At 44.3% G+C, this 22,911-nt stretch overlaps 1 protein-coding gene across 1 annotated transcript in view; it reads right to left on the bottom strand.

Moving 5' to 3' along the window:
* Window positions 1–22,911, bottom strand: part of LAMTOR3 (late endosomal/lysosomal adaptor, MAPK and MTOR activator 3) — a 57,807-nt gene that overhangs the window by 14,554 nt on the left and 20,342 nt on the right. The window contains exons 3-6 of the mRNA XM_086932991.1: window positions 22,309–22,343; window positions 18,426–18,484; window positions 10,595–10,728; window positions 3,940–4,003 (exon numbers count right to left, since the gene is read on the bottom strand). Coding sequence (XP_086789117.1) covers window positions 3,940–4,003; window positions 10,595–10,728; window positions 18,426–18,484; window positions 22,309–22,343 — 292 coding nt within the window. The remainder of the gene's footprint in view (window positions 1–3,939; window positions 4,004–10,594; window positions 10,729–18,425; window positions 18,485–22,308; window positions 22,344–22,911) is intronic.

The following is a 22,911-nucleotide window of genomic DNA, read 5'->3' as shown; positions in this document are numbered from 1 at the left end:
ATTCAGCTACTTCTTTCATTCCTTCCTGAAGGTTGGTTTTGGCGGTATTAGGGTCTTTGGTGAGTGAGAGGATCAGTTGGGTGTCATCTGCGTAGGAGATGATGTTGAGGTTGTGTTGGCGTGCGATGGTCGCGAGGGGACTCATGTATACGTTGAAGACGGTGGGGCTGAGTGAGGATCCTTGTGGTACGCCGCAGATGAGTTCAGTGGCCTCTGACTTGAATGGTGGGAGCCGGACTCTCTGGGTTCTTCCAGTGAGGAACGAAGTGATCCATTCCAGTGCTTTTCCTTGGATTCCGATGTTTCTGAGGCGCTGTAGAAGGATGCTATGGCATACTGTGTCGAAGGCTGCGGAAAGGTCGAGGAGGATGAGGGCGACTGTGTCTCCATTGTCCAGTAGAGTTCAAATGTCGTCTGTTGCGGCGATGAGGGCGGTCTCCGTGCTGTGTTTGGCTCGGAAGCCGGACTGTGAAGGGTCGAGGGATTTGTTGGTTTCGAGGAAGGCGGCGAGTTGGTTGTTGACAGCTTTCTCGATAACTTTGGCCGGGAATGGTAGGAGCGAGATGGGTCGGTAGTTTTTGAGTTCGGTGGGGTCAGCTGTGGGTTTTTTCAGAAGGGCGCTGAGTTCGGCGTGTTTCCAGCTTTCCGGGAAGGTGCCGGAGTAGAGGGAGCAGTTGATGACGTCTCGGAGGTGTGGCGCTATGATGGAGTCTGCTTTGTTGAAGATGTGGTAAGGCCATGGGTCTGTTGGGGATCCTGAGTGAATGGAATTTATCAGGCGGATGGTGTCCTCAGTGGAGATAGGGTTCCAGTCATTGAGGATGTTCAATGGGGGTGAGGGTACGGCAGAAGGTTGGGTGGGTTGGTCTCCAGGTTGGTTGTCGAAGCTGTTGTGGATGTCTGCGATTTTGTCGTGGAAGAACGAGGCTAGGGAGTTGCAAAGGGTTTGCGAGGGAGTGATGTCGTTGGAGTTGGCGGAGGGGTTGGTAAATTCTTTGACGATGTTGAATAATTCCTTGCTGTTGTGGGCGTTGTTATCTAGTCTATCTTTGAATGCGGCTTTCTTGGCTGTCCGGATCAGTTGGTGGTGTGTGCTGGTGGCGTTTTTGAATGCGTCCCTGGTGCTGGTGTTTGGGTCTTTTTTCCAGGCTCTCTCGAGGGAGCGACAGGGCTTCTTAGATTTTTTAAGATCATCGTTGAACTAGGATGCGTTTTTGCTGCCTAGTTTGGTTTGACGTTTTTTCAACGGTGCTAGGATGTCGGCGCTGTTGGATAGCCATTGGGTGAAGTTAATAGCTGCTTGGTCGGGGTTTGAGGTGTGGGCAGGGGGGTTTTGAAGCAGCGATGAGGAGATCTGGTCGATGGTGATTTTGTTCCAGTTTCTTCGTAGAGTTGGTTGAGGGAGGTTGTGAGTTGTGGACTTATTGTAGGTGAAGTGAACGCAGCAGTGGTCCGTCCAGTGTAGAGTTGTGGTATAACCGCAGGAGATATGTTTGCTGGAGGTGAAGATGGGGTCGAGTGTGTGACCTGCGATGTGGGTGGGGGTATTAACAATTTGTTTGAGTCCGAGGTTGGCGAGATTGTCCAGGAGGGTGGTGGTGTTGCAGTCGGAGCTCTTATCCAGGTGGAAGTTGAGGTCTCCGAGTAGAATGTATTCCTTGGAGGAGAGAGCGTGAGGGGTGATAAAGTCGGTGATGTCGTCACTGAATTGGCCGTGGGATCCAGGAGGTCGGTAGAGGAGGGTGCCTCTGAGTGTGGTCTTGGGGTCGGTGTGGATCTGGAAATGGAGGTGTTCGGCGCTAGCGAGGTTGGCGTCTGAGCTGGTAGAGATGCGGATGGAATTCTTATGGACGATGGCAATGCCTCCTCCTGTGTGCTTGACGCGGTCCTTATGAATGATCTTGTAACCTTCTGGGATGGCAATGGTGATGTCTGGGGCTGAGGAGGCGTTCATCCATGTTTCTGTAAGGAAGGCGACGTCCGGAGAGATGGTGTCTAGTAGATTCCAGAGGTCGATGGCGTGTCTGTGGGCCGATCGGGTGTTGAGCAGGATGCACTTAAGGTGGTTAGTGTCGGAGCTCTGTTTGATGTTCGAGGACGAGGAGTTGGTCTTGGTGCCGTCGAACTTGCAGGAATTGCAGGTGAAGGGTCCATGGGTGTGTCCGGGGGCGGCTTGGACGCAGTTGGGAAGGCGGCCGGGGTTAAGAGCTAGGAGGGTGGAGGCGTCATAAGTAATGCGGGAAGGCTGGGTAGTGCGAAGACCAGGGGGTCTGGCGCTGGGCGCGGTCCAGGCGCGGACGGGCGTAGACGGGCTTACCTTTGGCGCACCTTCGGCGCGAATGGGGCGTGACCGCTGCGCGTGGACGCTGCGCGCCTGGGCTTCTGTCAAATGGATGGTGGGAAGGGGGAGGGGCGAGGGCGGCTCAGCTGGGAGGCGGGGCGGGCTCACGAGGACGCTGACCGAGCACAACAACAACAAGCAAGATGGCAGCGGAGGGGAGGGCAGGGAACAGCGCCGGGGGATATCGCGCTATGAAAGTGATAGTAAATGTGGAAGGTTCAGCGCAATTAAAGCGGAGCAGCGAGCGAGGCAGCACAAGGCAAATGAGCTTCTGGCAAAACAATTACAATTGGAAATGCAGCAAAACGATACCAGGTCTCTGCAGTGAGACTGGGGAGCGACCACTCAGCACGCCAGTGAAGAGGGGAGAGGAACTTACCATATCCAGAACCCCATATCCCTTCCATCCACTTTACCCCACAATTCTCTCTCAAATGGTTGAGAAATAGCTTAAGGAGAGAGGGTCATCGCTGCATCATGAGACGTGTTCGCAAAAGGTCATGTTACGACTTAACAAGTTCAAACAGGATTTAAAAGTTACTGTTAGTGACAGAATGGATTGTTTATGGCAAGCCCTGGCACTGAAAAGACTCACCTATGACATACACCAACAATGCATGAACTTTGCCAAAAAATTGAGTTTGCTTTCATGTCACCCGACTGCTTTGGGGAAAGTGAGGGACTACCCGACTCGGCCGAGTGCACTCCAGTTACTGGAGTCTCAGGCACAATAGACTGGTTTCAATGTAGGATATCTATGAAACAAGGGAGGACAGGCACCACAAAATACTGTATGAAGAAGGGAAAAGAGGAAGTACCAGATGTATAAGGGGGTGTCTGTTAATGTTTATACTAAAACCTTACACTTGAGGACTGGTTTTGATGTTAAGCTAAGGTTGATGTTACTAGGGTGATGTACAAAGCCAGCTCAAATATGGACTTTTCACATAATCAAGGACTGTAGCCCTTCATGGGAATGGAAGGCTGTTTAAGTCTTGAAATCCTACAGAAAATGAAAAAAAAATGTTTGCAACAAAACAAACAAAAAAATAGAATGATTTGTTGCCACATCGAATTGGTAGGCACAGAGGTCAGAGAATTGCGTCAATTCCTAAAATATCGCACGAAGCTCCCTATGTGAATGTCCACATTATGGTAATAACATTTTCAAACACTATTCCAGAGCGCAGTGGAAGATGGAAGGGTATGCACAGCATAGGATTCTTCTTGCAAAACAAAGTTAAATAAAAGCATATTCCTTTTACAAATGCTTTGTGTTTACATTAATAGGACTGCTATTGATACAGCCTATATGAAAATTGCAAAACTACTAGCTATAGATTTAAAGACCTAATAAAGACAGTTTTATCATAATAGTCTGAGGATGAGCCATTTGCAAATTACCATATCTTTGACAGTCCTAGAGCAATCTTCTATAAAATCATGACAACGGATTCTAAAATTGATGTGTAAAGCATCACACTGTAAAGAAGGGAGGGCAGCTTAACATCATTCAGAGTAAATAGAGCATAACTAGAAATAAATGTCAGACTAATCACAACAGAACCACAGCTATGATACATTTAAGAAAAACATACCTGTGTTGGCATTACTGCTTGCGATGAAACTTACGACGAGGGGCAGCTGATTGAACTGGACAACCTTGGAAAGGAAGGCACAGAAAAGAATAAAAATCTCAACTTCACTTTCAGGGTCATATGTTTTCATTAAAATTCCTCTGCATTTTAGAACGTGCACATTTCAACATTTTGTTACAGCGTAAAATCCATCATTTGAAATTGCACTAGAAAGGTGACTAGCAGGCAGAGATTTAAAAATGTTGTCCAAGGGATGGGCCAGTTACATAATCGCAGACCGCTTTCATGCAAAGAGAAGAAAAAACCTACACGACTGTAGGTTTTTAAAAAAGTGTGTCTATATATTACTAGGAATATTAGTAAAAAACAAAATGTAAAAAAATGACAAATCAGTGGAAGGATAGAAGTCATCACTGCAAAATGAATCCATTTATATCAAATGGCAGAATCAGTTCAATGTAATATAACAGCCCAATGTCATCATCCACTATCCTAAGAACATTCTGAAAATCTCTGTAGACTAAGCAGCATACTAAGAAAGGGAAGAGGTCAGAAAGAAGGGTGGGCTAGCACCGTACTGATGCAATTAAACGGATACAAATATTACGAATATTGAAAAAGATAAGCAAAAGTCTGATTTAAGAGCTCTTAATATTAGAGAGGATGATTAAGGTATTCATCCAGTGTTCCACTTAAGAAGAGAGACTGGTGTTCTACATGAATATCTGCTTCTTTCCCATCATGTTGCTTTAGTGGAATCATGTCAGTTTGTGCTCTGGAAGTGCTGCTAAAAATCTGTGCAGACTACTGGGGTAACCCAGAAAACGCCAAGAGGACTCGGGTACAATGCAGTAAGAACAGCAATTGGTCCTGACGTGCCTCCATGGACAAACCAAAGAGGGAACTGCTTATGAAGTTAATTCACTAAGTCAGTGAAAAATTCATGAATATCCATTCAAACACGAGAGTAGTACACCACAAAAGAGACAGAACAACTGAAATTGTGTGGAAACGAATCCTTTATATATTCTTTTTTACTCATGAGAATAACATATTCAATGGAACACATGGAAAGGTATCCATGGACGGTTGCTCAAATGAGAAGTGCAAAGATGGTGCTCATGTGTGAGGTGAGTAAAAGTGTAATGAACAGAGCAAGGTCCAATCCAGGTAGTTTTCATGTAAGTTTATTCCAAGCTAGATGATACAATGAAGAGCCCCACCAGGAGCAGCCTCCCCGCTGCTCAGCCCATCCACCAACTGACTCACACACTCACCAAGATTCCACTCACCAACATTCCACTCACCAAGATTCCACTCACCAACATCGCACTCACCAACATCGCACTCACCAACATTGCTCTCACCAACATTGCTCTCACCAACATCGCTCTCACCAACATTCCACTCACCAACATTCCACTCACCAACATTCCACTCACCAACATTCCACTCACCAACATTCCACTCACCGACATTGCACTCACCGACATTGCACTCACCAACATTGCACTCACCAACATTCCACTCACCAACATTCCACTCACCAACATTCCACTCACCAACATTACACTCACCAACATTACACTCACCAACATTCCACTCACCAACATTGCACTCACCAACATCGCACTCACCAACATCGCACTCACCAACATCGCACTCACCAACATTGCTCTCACCAACATTGCTCTCACCAACATCGCTCACCAACATTCCACTCACCAACATTCCACTCACCAACATTCCACTCACCAACATTCCACTCACCAACATTCCACTCACCAACATTGCACTCACCAACATTGCACTCACCAACATTGCACTCACCAACATTCCACTCACCAACATTCCACTCACCAACATTCCACTCACCAACATTCCACTCACCAACATTACACTCACCAACATTCCACTCACCAACATTGCACTCACCAACATTGCACTCACCAACATTGCACTCACCAACATTCCACTCACCAACATTCTCTCAACACAGTCACCCTGGATGAGCAGCAGGTATAACAAAAAGAAAGGAAAATCAGATCGCGTGTGTGCACAATGATCCAAGGTCAAGAAATCTGTAACACAAATGTAAGGCTATTGGGGGGCTTCAATTGAGGATCTGATGGGCCAAGTAAAAAGCAATAATAACTCACTGCCATGCTGTGGCGGAAACGTGTTCCTTAATCTGTACTCCCTATTGATTTCAAAGAGTGGGTCTTCCCACACGACCAGCACCTACTGCTTCCTGCCCAAAAGGCAGCTGCAGTGCAACAAGGTATTTTGGTACTGATCCCCTTATAATGAAGGGTTCAGTAGTTTGCTTTTTACCTGTTCACCTACATACTCATCGGCTTTCATGTTTGCTTTATTCAGGGTATTTAACGATGTATTCGCACACCGGGCTTCGGCTCCCGTCTCCTGCAGGACGCCATGGGAAGACCCCCTTTATGAAATCAACAGGGAGTACAGATCAAGGAACACATTTCCGCCACAGAACGGCAGAGAGTTATTATTGCTTTTCACTTGGCCCACCAGATCCTTAATTGAAGCTACCTAATAGCCTTACATCCATACATTAGTGTTTCAGATTTCTTGGCCTTGGATAATTGTGCACGCACACTATGGATCCGTTGCAGTAGTAGGAGCTTTGGATTGAGCGGTTTGGCGTGGCCAGGCAAACACTACGATCAGTGGATCTTTAATTAACATGTTTTAGAATAAACGTACACCAGGGAGACATGTTCTAAATTGCCTTTCATTTAATTTAGGTTGCCTCCATCATTCCCCCGGTCATGTTGAAGACCCGCACGCGGAGATTCATAATTTCCCTCATCGCTTAAGTCAGGTCAAAACTTCGACATCTTCCCATTTCATGACCTGAATTACATAACACCGGTCAGACTCGAGATTGGACGATGCATTGAAAGAATAGCAGCATCATCCTGGTAAGCAGATTTTGAGTAAAACAATACAATTGCTTTGTAGTCAGGCCTTAGAACACTGGGTTACCCTTCTCCCAATTATGCTAATCGGTATTCTGTGAGTAAGACTATTGTCTTTTTATGGTTTTCTATCTGATTTTCCTTTCTTTTACTCACCTCACACATGAGCACCATCTTTGCACTTCTCATTGGAGCAACCGTTCATGGATACAATTCCATGTGTTCCATTGAATATGTTACTCTCATGAGTAAAACAAGAATATATAAAGGACTCGTTTCCACACAATTTAAGTTGTGCTGTCTCTTTTCTGGTGTAATTACTCTCATGTTTAAATGGATATTCATGAATTTTTAAATGGCTTAGTGAATTAACTTCATAAGCAATTCCCTCTTTGGTTTGTCCACAGAGGCACGTCAGGACCAATTGTTGTTCTTACTGCTAAAAATCTGTGGTCGCTGAATATTAAGGAGGATAATCGAAAAGGGGCTTCGGAATTCAGTACCATATTCATCCCATCCGCACCTTCTTGCCAAAAGTCCTATTCTTGGAACAAGGCCGTGGTAGATGGGACAAGGCAGATTTGGCATTTCCAACACAGGTTACTAGCTCTGTTCCTTTTGGACGTTATAACTGAAGTCTGATATGACATTGGAGTAAGTTCATAGCTCATTTCCCCAAGGCATGGATGTTAATTGAACATGCCCATGATAGAATTTGTTGAAAAATGTCAAATTTGGTTCATTTGTCCATTTGCACAAGTGGTGTAGAACGTGTAAGAGGTCAAGTGACAATTCTACTATTTTATATTCACCAGTATTTTTTGTCTTTTAGGTTTTCTCGCCATTACTTGAATAATCTCTTTAGTTGTCCATGTTTCAATCTTTTCAGTTAGTACAGTGCATACAAGCAAAGAGCAACTGGCCACAATACCAATAACACGCTCATCGAGATTCAAATAGGTATGGAAAAAATTCAATTAGATGCATGCAGCATCTACAATCAAGGAGTACATACACACACTTGCCACAGATATATCTTTATTGTTGAACACTTCTCTATCTGAGGAAGGGTACTGGATCCACAAATGCACTCTAAGCATCGCAGTATTGAAAAACTCTCGACTTACCAAGCCAATTAATCCAATATTATATTTGCCATACAAGGAAAAATCGTTGAGAAACCCATACCTATACAAAGGCAAGAGTGTAAATTAAGCCCATCAAAATGTTCACCACTGCTATGAGTTTCAGTCCTTGACAAGTGAAAGGCTTGGTACCCGCAGACATTGAAAAGGACATCCTAACTAAGAATCGCCATTAATCGCAAGTCTCCTCAATTTGTCAGCCAACCACAATATGGCATCCCCTAAACCTCATCTAGCACCTTTGGAAAGTATTACAAATTCTCTCTTGTGAATGAAAGCACACAAGTCAGAATTGATTAAGCAAGCTCCCGCACTTTGGTGTTTGCATTTGACGTCCCATGGAACCTCAGAATCGACATGTGCTCATCGAATCACACCACTACCAGTACCAAATGAATGCAGATGATACAGGATCCATCTCAGAATGGGGACAGACTCAGCGATTAAGAGCAACCTCTCTCACTGCATGGAAGACATTCGCCACTGTGTAAGGAGAGTTGCCCACGTGAGAATGGATTAAAACCAAAAGGATTGATAATGGACAGTAACAACACCAACACAAATGAAATGGTTGAAGTAGTCATTAGTGTTAGTAATCCATGCAATTATATAAGCAATAATTACAGGACTTGTGTGCGAATAGCAATTTGAGTTTTACTGCCTCTGCTAGGTTGGTCGGACAGGGGAGCAGTCCGTCACATATCCCCTAGGTAGCCCTATTACAACTATGGCATCCACAGCCAGTTCTGGCTTAATAGCCAACAGCACTTGGCATGCAGGATTTGGAGGCCACATTTCTAAAGGGTGGAAACACATCAAGGCCCTGAGGGCAGAGTTCTACTAGCTAAAAGGTCTGTACTCACTGTAAGTGATATGTGACAAGGGGCAATTTGGGAACATTGCAGTCACCTACCAGGAAAACCTCTGACAGACGGGCAGACTTGGAGCACAGTATATCTCTCATGTCAACATTATCTTTCATAGGATGACAGGAATTAAACAGTCTCTCGCTCTTTCACTCTCTGTGTGATAAATGTACTTTTCCTAAAGAAAAAAACGCTGACTGGTCAATCATTTGTTGTGTGTTATTCTTGTGTGCCAGCGAATGGTGATTACTAGCCCACACTACCTCTCCTAAGTAGGCCTTGGACTACTCTCCTTCGCTACCCTGAGAGAGTTAAGTGCTACATTGGGGTGGTTGATTTCAAGTAAGGAGAATTGTGGACCTATAACTTGTGCAGGCCACACACTAATAACCCAATTTCCAACAGTATGACGGCAGGCTCACTTAATTTCCTTACATGCAAAGCCAAGAGCCGCCCCGCTTGTCAGGTTCACTTTATCTGCTGCATAATTCTGGTGGGTTGATGTCGGGATCAGCCTGCAAGCCAGTAAAGGGCGGTTGTCATAATGGTGCAAAAGAGTTCCATGCCTACTGCATCAGCACCTCTGCATGTCCGCCACATTGTCGCCACCACTTACAGCCATTCTGGGTCACCAACTGCTCACCTTTTCTTCAAAGCCTGCATGAATGCCGCATCCACCACGCTGCCATTAGGGATCAAGCGGCTTCAAGCGGGAGGAGTGATGCGACAATAGCATAAGCAGCGCTGCCTACAGATCATAGGGCTCTGGGAGCCTCTGAAGATCAAACCCACAAGGTAAGGGGTACTCTGGCTCGCACTATTTGCTGCCACCTCAGAGTCCAACATAGCAGCAGCACCCCCACCAATAGCTACCCACAACTGACCCCCTCCACCAGGCAAGGCTCACGAGATGGCTCAATGTTGTACAAAGGTCTAACTTCAGAGTAGCCCTAGTAGTGAAAAACAGATATGGGCACTTTGTAAGGCAGATTTCATATCTGCACTTTTCTCTGCTCATGCCACCAATCTCACATTTTCCCCCTTAAGTCAACTCTGAGTATATGGTGAGGACATGGAAGTCTCTTAGCTGAGAAAAATCATCCCTCTTCTCTCTCACACTAACCACACAGCCGAACTGACCAGACCCTTTCCCCGCCATGACTCAACTAGCGTAGTATCATGCATCCTTGCCTCCACAAAAAACTCACTGCTAGGCTCTTAATACTTCAGAATGAGGTAATTAGAATGTGTATATACATTTGCAAGCAAACCATATCCTGCCTGTCCAGAAAGCACTCTACTTGCTCCTTGTAGATGCCAGGATTATACGTTGCACAGAGGTAGATCACTGGACATGAAGGGACTCAGACTCAGGAAACCCTTGAAACTGAACTACTCAGACTAGCCTGTAAATGAACAACTAAGCAAAGCACTTTGGAAACTGTTTACTGACCTTGCCTGATCGGACACCAACCTCACCTCTTAGCAGCAAACTGTTTTCCCCTACTATCAAGCTCAATGAAGTACCCAAAAGGTAACAAGCACTGCTTTATAGATCCCCTTGATGAATATCTTCTGACAGGCTGTACATAAAAAACTATTGAAGTGTTCCATTAAAAATGCACTTTTACTTAATTAGCACAGAAAATGCACACAAAATAAAGAGCGGGTGATTGTTATTTAGATGACCTCTTACCTGATATGTGTTGTAGTAACAGATTATGCTCTTGTTTTTAGAAAGACCCAGTTTGCTGCCCTGATCTGTTGCTAGAGCAAAGGTGGACAAGAAACCAGGCCTCAATGCATGTTCTGGAGCACTGTCATTGGCCACTGTAAAGATAAATATCATGCAATATAGTTTAAGATCTGTGACCAAATACAATCAATAACAGAAAATAGTTTGAAAGAAGGAAAGAAAATGAGTTGAGAAAAGACACCACACAGACATTGGCAAGTTTGTAAAGTAGAGGTCCAAAAAACTGGTAAAAGAATAGTTGAGACTGAACAGAAAGGGCAAGACTTAAGAATAAGCTAGATATTCCTAACCTAAGATTTAGAGGAGCACCACCTAAATTGATCATATGGGGGGCATGGGTGTGTAGGAGATGGCTGTCTATAATTCCCCAGTCTCCTAGAACGGTCATGCCAAAGCGGGCCCAGTTCCACTCAGGAACGAGGATTCAGGTTAAAGCGGGACAGACAACTGACCAAATTGCTGGGGTTCACTTCAAAACTGAGAACACTGACCATGATTCACAAACTGCAACATTGCAGTATGTTTTGCACTACTACAGTGGAACTACAAAACTTACTAAAAAAATGCTATTTACAAACTGAGCAATTGTACTAGTTTTCACAAACTGCACTTTTGTAGTAACATACTTTTGTAGTAAGTCCCTACCTTCATTTTTTTCTATGAGAGGGAGTTGGCCACGTGATGTGCTTGACTAACTACAGTTTCTTTTTTTAGTAGTATTACCAAAAAGAAGTAAACTTACTCAAAAGGGTAAACTTACTCAAAAGTGCAAGTTACGATTGTGAAATAGGCTTTCGAGATGGAGGACTGGCTATGGAGACATTGAAGGGGGGAGTAGGGGGGGGGGGGGGGTCAGTCTAGATCCTCATTGCCACTTTACCCATCTGTGAATACAAAAATAACAGAAGTGAAACGGAGTTCCTTTCTATTTGGTCATGGGAATTCACAGAAGAAGCCAATCAGTGGGGACAAAGAGCCAACTGTGAAGCAAATTAAGGATGCACCGCTTCCTCCTACGAAATACTTCTTCTACAGGAGATTTCTAATCAAAGTGGAACTGCGTTCTGATGATGGAGGGGCATATGCAAAAGGGAGAGAGAGCTTTTAACTACCATGGGGAAAAAATCATACTAAATTTGATAAAATGGACTAAAGATTGGCAGTCATCGAAACCAAAATGGAACAAATGTAAAGAAAAATGAAGGACGTTTAAACGAGGTGGACAATATAGAAAATAATTTTACCACTGGAGACGCAGGGGGTAGACTTTTAGAAGTGGAAATTTGTAAGATGCGCCTAAATGAGCAAGTGGGATGCTTAAAGACTGAGGCACTCTGTGTGCGCTGTGTATGGAAAATACATTCTTATTTGCCCAGGTGGAAGCAGGCTCAAAGCCAGCAAGTTTTGGCAAGGCAACCAAAGAAACTGATTGGGCATAGTTAATCAAGGCATAGCTGCTGCCTGTTGGGCCCAGAAACCGTCCCTCTGAATGGTTATTGATTGAGCCAAGGGGGCAGTTGGCTTCTTTATGTTTTCACCTGGAGTGTGCAATTATCCACATATTATGCTTTTGGATAAGTACATAACATGAGCATGATGTTTGCATGGTGTTTCTTGGAATTACACTAATAAAAAGTTTAACCATAAAGTGACCATGCAACAAAGTTTTAAAGGGAAAAAGAAGAGGAGAAAGACGGAATGTAATCCAAGAAGGTTGCCATAACCACCTTTGCTGAATATTCTATCCAGAGTCGCCAATGAAAACATTTGAAGAGCCCAAACTTTGCCACACAGTATCAGAGGCCAATGGCTTCAGAAGGACTAGAATGTGGTTTACTCTTTTGTACATGTTTCTTGTTCTTCTGTCTAAACGTTAAGGCCCCAAGGAGCTGGATCCTCTAAACACAAAAGAGGAATATGGTGCTTGAAAGCAATTGTGTAGTCTAGTGGAAAATCACTACCGGCTTTGAACTAGCTGAATCCCATTAATTGGATTAATGCCAGTCTGTTTCAAACCAAAGTAGGGATCCCCTGGGGAAAATCACTTGATAGACCAATCAAACACCAAGGGAATATCATCGGTTGATTGGTTGGTCTAATACACAGTCCATTATTATGATCTGGCTAGACAGTGCAGCTGTCGCCAGACAACCACATGAGCATCCCTAGAGAGGGGCTTTGGCTCTGCCCACATGTTGGAAGCCAAGAATACATGTTATGATTGGGCAGAAATAGTGTGATTCTGCACAAAAAAAAACGCTTGCCTTCCACGCAACTGTGATTATTTTGTTTATCTATCCAGCTGCCTGAGCCTGAAAATTCAGGGGCACACACGACATTGGAATTCTACTAAAGTGTTTTCGACAACTAGATGATGGCAGTGATTAACCTACATGGATTTTTAGGTCTGCCCTGATAGTGCAACTGTCCTCTGACCTTTTAACCTACACCATTATTCTACAGTTCTTTGCGTCCACACAAATACACATCTATTCCTTTGCTTTTTACTTGTAATGCTTCACATTACCATTGAACATTCCTTTAAAGCCAGTCCAATTGGCATTGTCAATGCTCGTTTTTTCTTGGTTCTCACCTAATTTATGTACATATTGCAGTTACAAACTCCTCGTTGAGAGTTATACCCTTAATTTTGCACATATTTATTGGTACAAATAGAAACAAATCAAGTTATCACTAATATACATACAATGCATGTACCAGAGATGTGAATGGAGAAAGGACCGATAACAATACGCTAAACAAGCAAGTAAAACCGGCGTCTTAAAATGGAAAGTTGGTAACCTTTGCTTTCCATATCTGCTGTGACAGCTACCAAATACACTCAATTGGACACATAGCCTAGCTGCACATCCAGTAGGTGCAAAAACACAATGTTTTGTACTGAGGTTGGGTGATGACCTCTGCTAGCATGAACCATGAAGAGTATTTGGTCTCCAGGACTCTTTGAAAGACCATACAGTACCGTTTGAATGTGTAGATTCAATTATCCAACCTCTAGGACGCGAGAACTAAGGACGCCTAGGTCGGGAAACTTGTGATCTGGATGCTTGACCTAGCTTTGCTGCACCATCATCAGATTGTGTTGTGCCTGAATTTTCCAGTTTGGTTTCAGCAAAACATTTACCAAATGTTAGAACCATGTCGACCTGGCCATATTAAATATCTATGTAACCTTTAAGCACCTGCATTTCCTAATCACCTGTTGTGGAAGTGTTTTTGGGAAAGGCTTAAGCAAATGTTCTGGATAAACATTACTAATACATTGCCCTTTGACCTGAATTGAGGTTTCCTGAATGGGTAGTCGGGGTAGTTCTTGTTTTCTCTGGTTTCAGACAAGTCTATAAGAGGAAAACCTAAGATTATGAAGGTGTATTTATTTCTTTATGCTCCATAAATACAATTTACTTCTATGAGAAGTGTGTTGCATTTTGCTGGTAAACATCCAACTCGATAAATGTGCATCATTTAACCAATGCCAAAGGCTACATGAGAGCTGAGACAGAGGTAGCAACTTTGATCTCTCCATTTTGTTCAAGTAAAATATTGTAGCAGACGTGTTTGGAAGAATCTTCACTCACTGTTTGCTGCATAAGTTAATCTGCTAGGACCACGGTTTAAGTTTCTCTATATTGATATTTAGGGAGCACTAGTGTGGTTTCCATGGCCCTTCACAGATTAATTAGCCCATGTGCACTCTTCAACCTGAGAGAAGCGCACATTGATGAGGTGACCATAGGTATAAGGTCTGCGAATAATCTACCCATTAATAAAGTAATGTACTCTGTGTACAACACTAAAACCTTCCCAGTCCACTTCAACTTAGTAACATTTACTCACACATGGTACCCAGTGGGAACAGGATGCCACCATACCCAGGTCCTTCTCAGTTTTCTCACTGAGAAGGAGATGTTTGGTAAATGACATTGGACTTGTGGAATGAGAAATTAGACCCCTGTGCCTGGGATGGGAATATCTTTTACAGCAGCATTAAACATGGCAACTACAAATATTTAGCCTCCGTTTAATAAAGCTGTCATTTCTTATCCATGGAGGGGGCAATTTTTATGGTTTATGTAAATGTTCAGTGTTTTCCGCCATATGAGGCTCACTCTGAAGAATGTGGCTCAGGTCACGCCATAGTCTTATCTTTGGGCACAGCAACTCAGGTCACGTTGCAACTTCTCTTCTGGCAAAGCAGCTTCAGGACCACCAGAGAGGATCATAGCCCCAAATGTGCTCCAATCATCTTCGATTGTGCAGCACGGTTCCAGCCAGGAACAACAGAGGGAGAAAATGCTGCCGGTCAAAAATCAGGGCTCACAAATCGGTCTGTGCAGTCTTCCTCTTCTGGTAGACCAGATCAGGGTGACGTTGCAGATCAGGGCCATGCTGCTCTTTGCTTCTCCTCGACAGCCACTTCTCCTGGAAGGTTGCCAAGCTCCTTCCCTCTCTAAAAACACAGGGTGGCTTCTAGGTGCTTCAGGACAGGTGAACATCTCTTACAGCTAGGGGTAGACTTGGGTGACGTTCACGGGCCTCTAGGAAGTTGGCTGTCAAGCAGACAAAAGCTCTAGTTGCACAGGAGGCATCCAAGTATTCTTCTGAGCACTACCTTCTTTGGTCATGGATAACCTGAAACTGGAAAAACAAGTGGGTCAGTGGCTCCCACTTTTATAGAACAACAGAAAAAAGAAATGTTGATCCACTATCTGCACTTTCAGAACTGGTTTAAGGGGGCTCTTCTTTCAAGTGTACTTGCAGGTTGCTCTACAGATAAAGCTGTTGTGTAGAGTGATGGTTTGCACAGCAGGGTGGTCTCCAGCCTGAAGCACCCACAAAAGGCACAAGGACGTGCAAGGTTTCTGTACCTGGTTGTCATCTGACAACTGAAGAGTGTGATCAGGGAAATAAAAGACTAGGCATCACCTAAGGGGTCCCCTTCAGCTTGCACAACATCTGCATTCCGACCCTTGACGTCCACCACATATCAAATGGCAGTTCTTCAGGAAGACAAAACAGCTCCTTGCTCAGCAAAAATCCTAATGAATTTAAGGAGCCTGGTCTCTCCCCTTGCTGTAGTGTCCAGGTCTCCTATCTAGAGGTTCAGGAATGGTAGCAATATACTTCCACTGCATGGAAAAACAACCTCGCCTAAATTATGTGCAGCAAGACAGCCTTGGGGCATTCAAAATGGATCCCACAGGCCTCCATTACTCTAGCTCACTTACACGCACCATGTATGTACCACAGAGGCCACATATATACAATACACATACAAATACTTGGGATGACAGCACTAGGGTCTGGGTAAGCACATAGAAGAGGAACTTTATACTGGGCTTGTCCGCCTCAACTCAAGGGACACATATGAAACGTTCCAGATGCAACTAGGGATTCACAACACATTGTAAGCTGCCACCACTGCTCTAAGTGCCACAGCAATTGTTAGTTCAACAACGACATGTTTGTTGCACCCCTCTAGGCCACAGGACTTTTACAGAAACCTTACTTGTGATAAGTGAAAGGCCTAAGCCTCTGCACGCACAGCTGATTAGTGAGAGGGTAGGGCCAAAATCGAAACCAGGATACCGGGTGCACCCAGTCGGGGACTCTGGAAAGGAAACATGTCTGGACACCATGCATAGGGCAGGCCTATGCCAACAGGAGGGATGGGCTCGCTCAAAAGAGGTTTGTAAATTTGAGTGCTGGAGATTAACATGGCTTTCCGGTATCAGGATGGAAAGACAATGTTTGACGTGATCAGTAGTGAGGGAACATATTTTGCTTAATTTTTATCAACAAGTTGTCAATAGTTGGCTTGAACAGCTGAGGGGAGAATCCCGCCCCTGATCAGACCAAAATTAGCCTTTCAGCCACCAGTGGACAGATTTAAAATTGGGAAAAAGTTCAAGTATACAGAATCAATACTAAGCTAATTTCTACACAACAGAGTTACCCCAAAAGGAAAGGAAACAGCTATGTGGAGGGCTCTGTATAACCGACCGAAAGGTCACGATCCAAAGGCATACGTGGTTTGATTGCAGCAGTGTCATTTAAAGCTTCTCAGTCAGGTTCTCACATTTGGTGCATTCCATACAGCAATATGGGACAACTTTGCAAAGCCCAATAGAACATCAACAAAATTATATTGCAGCTTCTTTTCCCAGTCTTATATTTAAACAATCTCACATTTAATAAGTGAATACACTTCCAAAAATGTATAATTTTTCATGTGCAGTTGTAAGAAAAGATTCTAGGTTAACGGCAACACACATTATTCTCCTGCAGCAAATTTCCCCCAAGATTTCACCTCAAAATCAAGGCAGGAGCAGAAGCGGTGATCATGATAATGGACACAAAGGAATATTAACACCAGCAAGTGGGGTTTGTTGGTCTTTTATTTGGGGTGGACTCTAAAGATGTGATGCCAAGCATTCTCCAAAGTCAAATGCTTCTTTCAAAATTTGTACTTCCCACCTTACAGCCTACTTCTCCCCAACTGAACTATGGTGAGGAATGGGAAATCCGGTCCTGAAAAGTACTGCATGTACCGATGAGATAAGGAACCTTTTAGTACCGCTATTTAAATGGGAGTGTTTTTCTGGTCAAAACACTGAATGTAAAAGGAAAGTTATTGTGTTGAACGTTGCACAAAAATAATGTGTCAATAGTGAACACTACCTAAAGGTTTTTATGAAAGATACCATAAATCAACAAGGCTAGATTAGATGTTTGTACTAGCTAGCCGGTCTGAGAAGGAAAAACAGCTGGTCTAAAACAATTTAGATATGAAGGGAGGACTCTGGCAGCTTGGATATTAAAACAGAAGGTGAAATTGGTGGGCAGTAAAGTCTAGGGGCCGAATAACAGAAAGGGCACCAATGCCAACCGGCATGTGTACCCGCTATGTGCGCTCCTGGGGCCCTTTGGTATTACAGAAGGGCCGCAGATGCTTTTGCGGACCCTTCTGTAATACAGATCGCACTGGCATACATGTAGCACCAGCACCATCTCAAGAGGGTGTTCCCCCCACCTCCATGGGAGCTTGGCCCCTCTTTACCACGGTGCCTGCACCATATTAGGGACACAGGCACAAAGGCAAAGAAGCGGTCAGAAGGCACACTGAAAGTATATTACAAAAAGTTGGCGCAGTCAGTGTGCCACCCTGAAGGCAGCTTTCTGGAGGTGAGTGGAAGGGGGGGGGAGAAGTTGGGGGTTCCATGTATCCCGCAGACATCCCCTTACAGGCAGGTGCAATAACTCACTCCACCTGCCTGCAAAGGGACCTCTAATCCCTCTTTAAAGTGCAGTTGGGATGACTCCTGCACAGTGAAACAATGGGAGGCTTTGGAGCGGCCACTCTGCATTTCACTTGAAAGCACTGCCCCCAGGGCAGCACATGTAAGCGGCTGCCCTGTGGGCAGCGGATTCACTGTAATACGGCCCACTTTGTTTGTTTGTGCATGGCACACTTATTTAAAGGTTGCATGGTGGCACAAACAGGAAAAGTGTGCCCCATGTGTAATAGGGCCCCAGAATGGCAGAGAATGTTAAACTGAACTTTATAGCCAGAATGCAATAAATGTTACACGAAAAAGCTTGTTTTTAAGTCTAGCAAACAAAAGTACATTTTCAAATAGAGATTTCAGAATTAAAGGGAGCATATAGAGCAAACTGGGGCAATAGACTGTGCATGTGGTGAAACAATTTGCATCGCACAGATATAACCCCTCGAGGGAGACTGGAATACCTTTGATGACAGGAACGCCATCTCTGTCGGACACAATAACTGCATGAAGACCGTCGACACTGGAAAAGAAAGAGTAACGTTAGAAGAGGAAATAATATAGTAATTCCACAGATCTTAAAAATCCGTACATAACATGAGGGTCACATATAAAGGTGCAGGGACGCACGTCTGGGTAGAGTCAAATCAAACATGTGAAAGACACTCCCTCTCTACGGTATTTAGGTCTTCTATATACCAGGTCGTGTCCAGAGGAGGTGTGCCTGCACCACTATCAAACGCACGTCTTATGTACCCTGTGATGTAAAAGCACATGCAATTTTGCGCGGAGAGCACCAGCACTTATTTTATATAGTTTTTATATGATAGAGGGGGTGTGGGGGGGGGGGGGGGTGAGGGGGGTGGGGAAGAGTACCAGCACTTCTCGGAGAGGGGGTGGTGCTTTACTATCTCTGGGAGAATACTGGCACTTCTCAATAGGACGCAGAAACTCTAGGAATGTAAATGTACAGGAATTTATATAGCGCAAATCACAAAGCGGTTTCTAAGCCCTTGCTTAGGGAACCCGTCCTGGTATTCCCCTGTGAGATAACCCCGCTAGGGTATCCGCAAGGTGAAAGCCAGGCATCCCGCCGCGAGGGGCCGTTGTGGAGATTAAGCAAGCTATTGCCCAGAGTCGCAGAGTGTGAACCTGTGAATCGAGTAGGCACCGGAGCGAGAATTGTCGAGTCCATGGACATTTTAGGACTCAAGACCCCGCCGAGCCGGGAATTGAACCCTGGTCCCGGGCTGACCTCTGCTTCCAGGTCTGCCTCCTCTAACCAGTGAGCCACACTTCTCCACGGAATGGAGAGCCTGCACTTCTCTTCACTCACTTCATGAACTGAATGGGCAAGTCAGTCATGTTTTACATTAACAAAATGCAGAGGGGTAAGTCTATATCATACAGACCTTGTCCGTCTGTGTAAACTAAGTTAATACAAGTGAATGTGTGCTCCGTACCTGTTCCCCCCTTCTGTAAGGCAGGTGTCAGACGTTTGGAAGGTGAGCTCATTAAGTCAGCAAAGGCAAATACATTTTAGGAGGGCGAAGCAGGTTTCCAAACATGTGATCCCACGAACGTCCATGTACATATTTGGCATGTTATAGAGTCAAAAGGATTGCAAATATATTCAAGGTCTCCAAAGGACCAGAAGTTGGGAATTTTGGAATCTGCTCCCCTCGAAAGCTTGATCTCGGCCTTTATGGCACAGCTATCATAAATACAATATGCTTTATAAAGCAGGCAGTCTTGCAGCAATGGGCTCAAGGAGGTGGAGTAAGCATCAAGCACAAAGTGTTTCATCCTAATTAAGGAAGATATGGGGGCAAATGCAGGGGAGTTCCAAATGTCTTCTTCCTTGGTATGCAAGATGCATATATGAACATGCAGCGGTCACAAGAGATCCATAGGAGCCTAAGAGATGATTCGGGGTGCTGTGGGTCATAGTAGCGTACACTTTTAGAGGTTATACTAACTACCTTCAAATTGATTTGTGCTTGGGTGGGCAGAAGTGCAATATGTGATGGGCACTGAAAATGTCTCACTGAGGTGATGGGCAAGCCAAAAGGCAACAATTTTGGCAATTCTCCAAAATGGAATCCTCATTTCAATTATATCTCTGCCAACATAAGCCCCCCCCCCCGCAGTACTTTTTTACAGAGTGGAAGGCTCTCCTTCCACCTCAAACAATTCAAAGCTAAAATGGCACATACGTGCATTTGTTGATTTGGAATACAATTAAAATATCAATCCACAGGAAAATTACAATTGTGCTTCAACACATGAATGAGAATGCTCTTAGCCATTTTAACCGGTTCTCTGCTAAAAGAGAAGAAATCAAAAAAAGAAACTGTTCCAGTAGGCACAGACTCACGCAGACGAAACAGCACGGTTAGCTCACGAATGCAGCAGCACTAAAATCTATTAAGATCTCTCAATAGGTTGTGTCCTTCATGAAGGCTTATAATTCTTGGCTTCACAGGACATTCGGCCTTCAACTTTGGGGCTAATTATGATGTTGGTGGGTCAGACACCAACAGACCCACCGACAGCTCACAAAGCGGTCGCCCGCCACATTATGATACAGCAGGCAGAGGCATCAGGCGGAGTGACCGTCTGCGGCGCTTCCGAAGGTCTCAAGGAGCCAGTCAGTCTGTCGGAAGACTTCCACAATAAACCATGACGGCGGAGCCAGCTCGGCTGCGCCATCGGGATTATGATGGCACTTTGACAGCAGTTCCATGTCGGCCATTCCGACATGGAACTGCTGTCTGAAAGTGTCTTTAGGGGACCCTAGTAGGGCCCCCAACCCTCTGCAGCCTTTGCTCTGGGGCCTGGGGGAACCTATGGTACCCCTCTCAACATCCCTGCACCATGTGGCAGGGATGATTCAAAGCCTCTTTTTGTCAATGGAAGCTTGTGCTGCTGGCCTTTTCCACCCGCCGCACATGCTTCCATAGATAAATGGAGGTATCGTAATAGTGTGGTCGGACCTGCCTGCAAGTACGTTCGCCCAACATTGTAATAAGGCCCTTTGTTTTGGGAGCTTTTTCAGACAGATACGATATACAATAGTCCAGTTTTCGCTCTTTCTTCCCAAGAGCTTTATTTGACAAAAGGAAGTTAGCTGGCTCGTGCAAACTGGGTAAAGGTTGAAATAAAGTAGAGCAAACTTATGGTAAGCTTCCTCCTCTAGTCACAAGAAGCCCAGAAAGGCCGGCACACAGTCTGTATTCATGGAAACACAAATGCCATGATCACCGCTAAATACCAATAAACACTGTGTGCAGAGTTTGGGGCATTCAGTGGCAGTTCACAGGTGGCCAGGCACTTTCCAAATGCTCCTGTTGACGAGTGACCAGTGACATGTGCCTTTTTAGAGCCTATGGATTTTTAGCAGATTTATGCTAAAATTAGGTTGTAAAAATGCAATATTTTACCTTATTTTTTTAAACAAATTTCATGGTAGGAGGACCCTTTCAAAGCTTCCCAGAGAAAGTTGTGCTTGGCTCACTTGTTGGAATTACTGGGAGGTACTACACCCTGGGACTGTCCCCGATTCTCTCCTGGCCAAATGCAAAGCCATCCTTCAACCCACTTTACGGCCTCATTGTAGAAGTCGCCAGTGCCACCATTTTCAGATCAACTTAACTGTACAAAGTGTCTTGGGTTTGTAATAATACGCAGACTTTTAAATGGCGAGTTACACTTTGGTGTCCGGTAATAAATCTAAAACGTCACCATGCTACTCACTTATAACTCTGTTGAAAAATTCAGGAACTGTACATGAGACTTGATTTTCCAGAATGACGTCGCCAGCAATGCTATTGTGTGTGTGTTTTAGCCTAATTTTATTTCTCCAAGTTGATTATGCAAAATCATATTTTTGGCATCAAAAGAAAGCCAACATGTCTTGTAAATATGTATGGTTTCGTAACTCGAACGATAACCTCTCTCCGTAAAAAATGTTTTACAGCACACAGATACAGATTTCAGTATTAATGGATGTAATTAAGAAACCCACAATGCAGAACAAGTGTTCCTAATGTGTTGAGAAGCACACCTCATTTTAAACAAGGACATGGGGAGAAAGGAACAATTTATGTTCCTAGCTCTGTGAAAAATCAGTTTAGAAACCTACACAGCGAGGGGCCTTTTTAATTTTTAACCATTCATGAAAGGAAGAGCTTTGTTATTTAACACCTGCTGACTCACTATACCCAGCAAATTCTAGCACAGTACCCTATGTATAAGAAGTTAGTCAAATTACATCTGAGGTATTATGATCATTTGGCAGGCGACGTGCTCACGTGCACTACTTAAAAATAGGAAAATGATACTCACCTTGGTAACTTCTTGTAAAGGAACCGCTTCAAGTCCTGTGACAGATACAAAATACAAGACATAATTCATACCTAGTGACATAATGCATTACCCTATTCATTGATCAATCTACTTCATTAGGAAGATTCATTTTCCACTTCAGGTTGGTCTGTTTCCTGTTTAAAAGGAAGAAATAAAACGATAAGCAAGCCCTCCAAACGTTTTTTTAGGTCTTGCTGAGCCAGCGCTAGCAAACAAAAATAAGTAAGCGTGGCCTCTATACATAAAGCGGACTGCGCTGCTCAAAGAAATAAAGAAAGAAACGCGGCCGCTATAGTTTAAGCGGACCGCCATTAGTAAATAAAATTAAAGTGGGCGGCGTGCTGCGTCATAGTGGGTGGTATAGCATCAATCATTAAACAAAATAGTGCTCAAAATAGAGCTGAACGTTTGATAGTATCTGATAAGTATACCATTCCCAATTCTAAATGGCAACAATAAGTTGAGGAGCTCTGTGGAAGAGCAAGTAAATATCTCAAAAAACTATTCTCGACTTTCTGGAGAACGTCCACCTTTCCATGTCCATGTCCCTCGACCCCTGCTCCATAACATTCTACGCTGATG

This window comes from Lissotriton vulgaris, chromosome 7 (genome assembly GCF_964263255.1).
Source record: "Lissotriton vulgaris chromosome 7, aLisVul1.2, whole genome shotgun sequence".
In the NCBI taxonomy this organism is placed as follows: Eukaryota; Metazoa; Chordata; class Amphibia; order Caudata; family Salamandridae; genus Lissotriton; species Lissotriton vulgaris.
The sequence above is the reverse complement of the archived record's forward strand: the minus strand, read 5'-3'. Positions and strand labels throughout refer to the sequence as shown.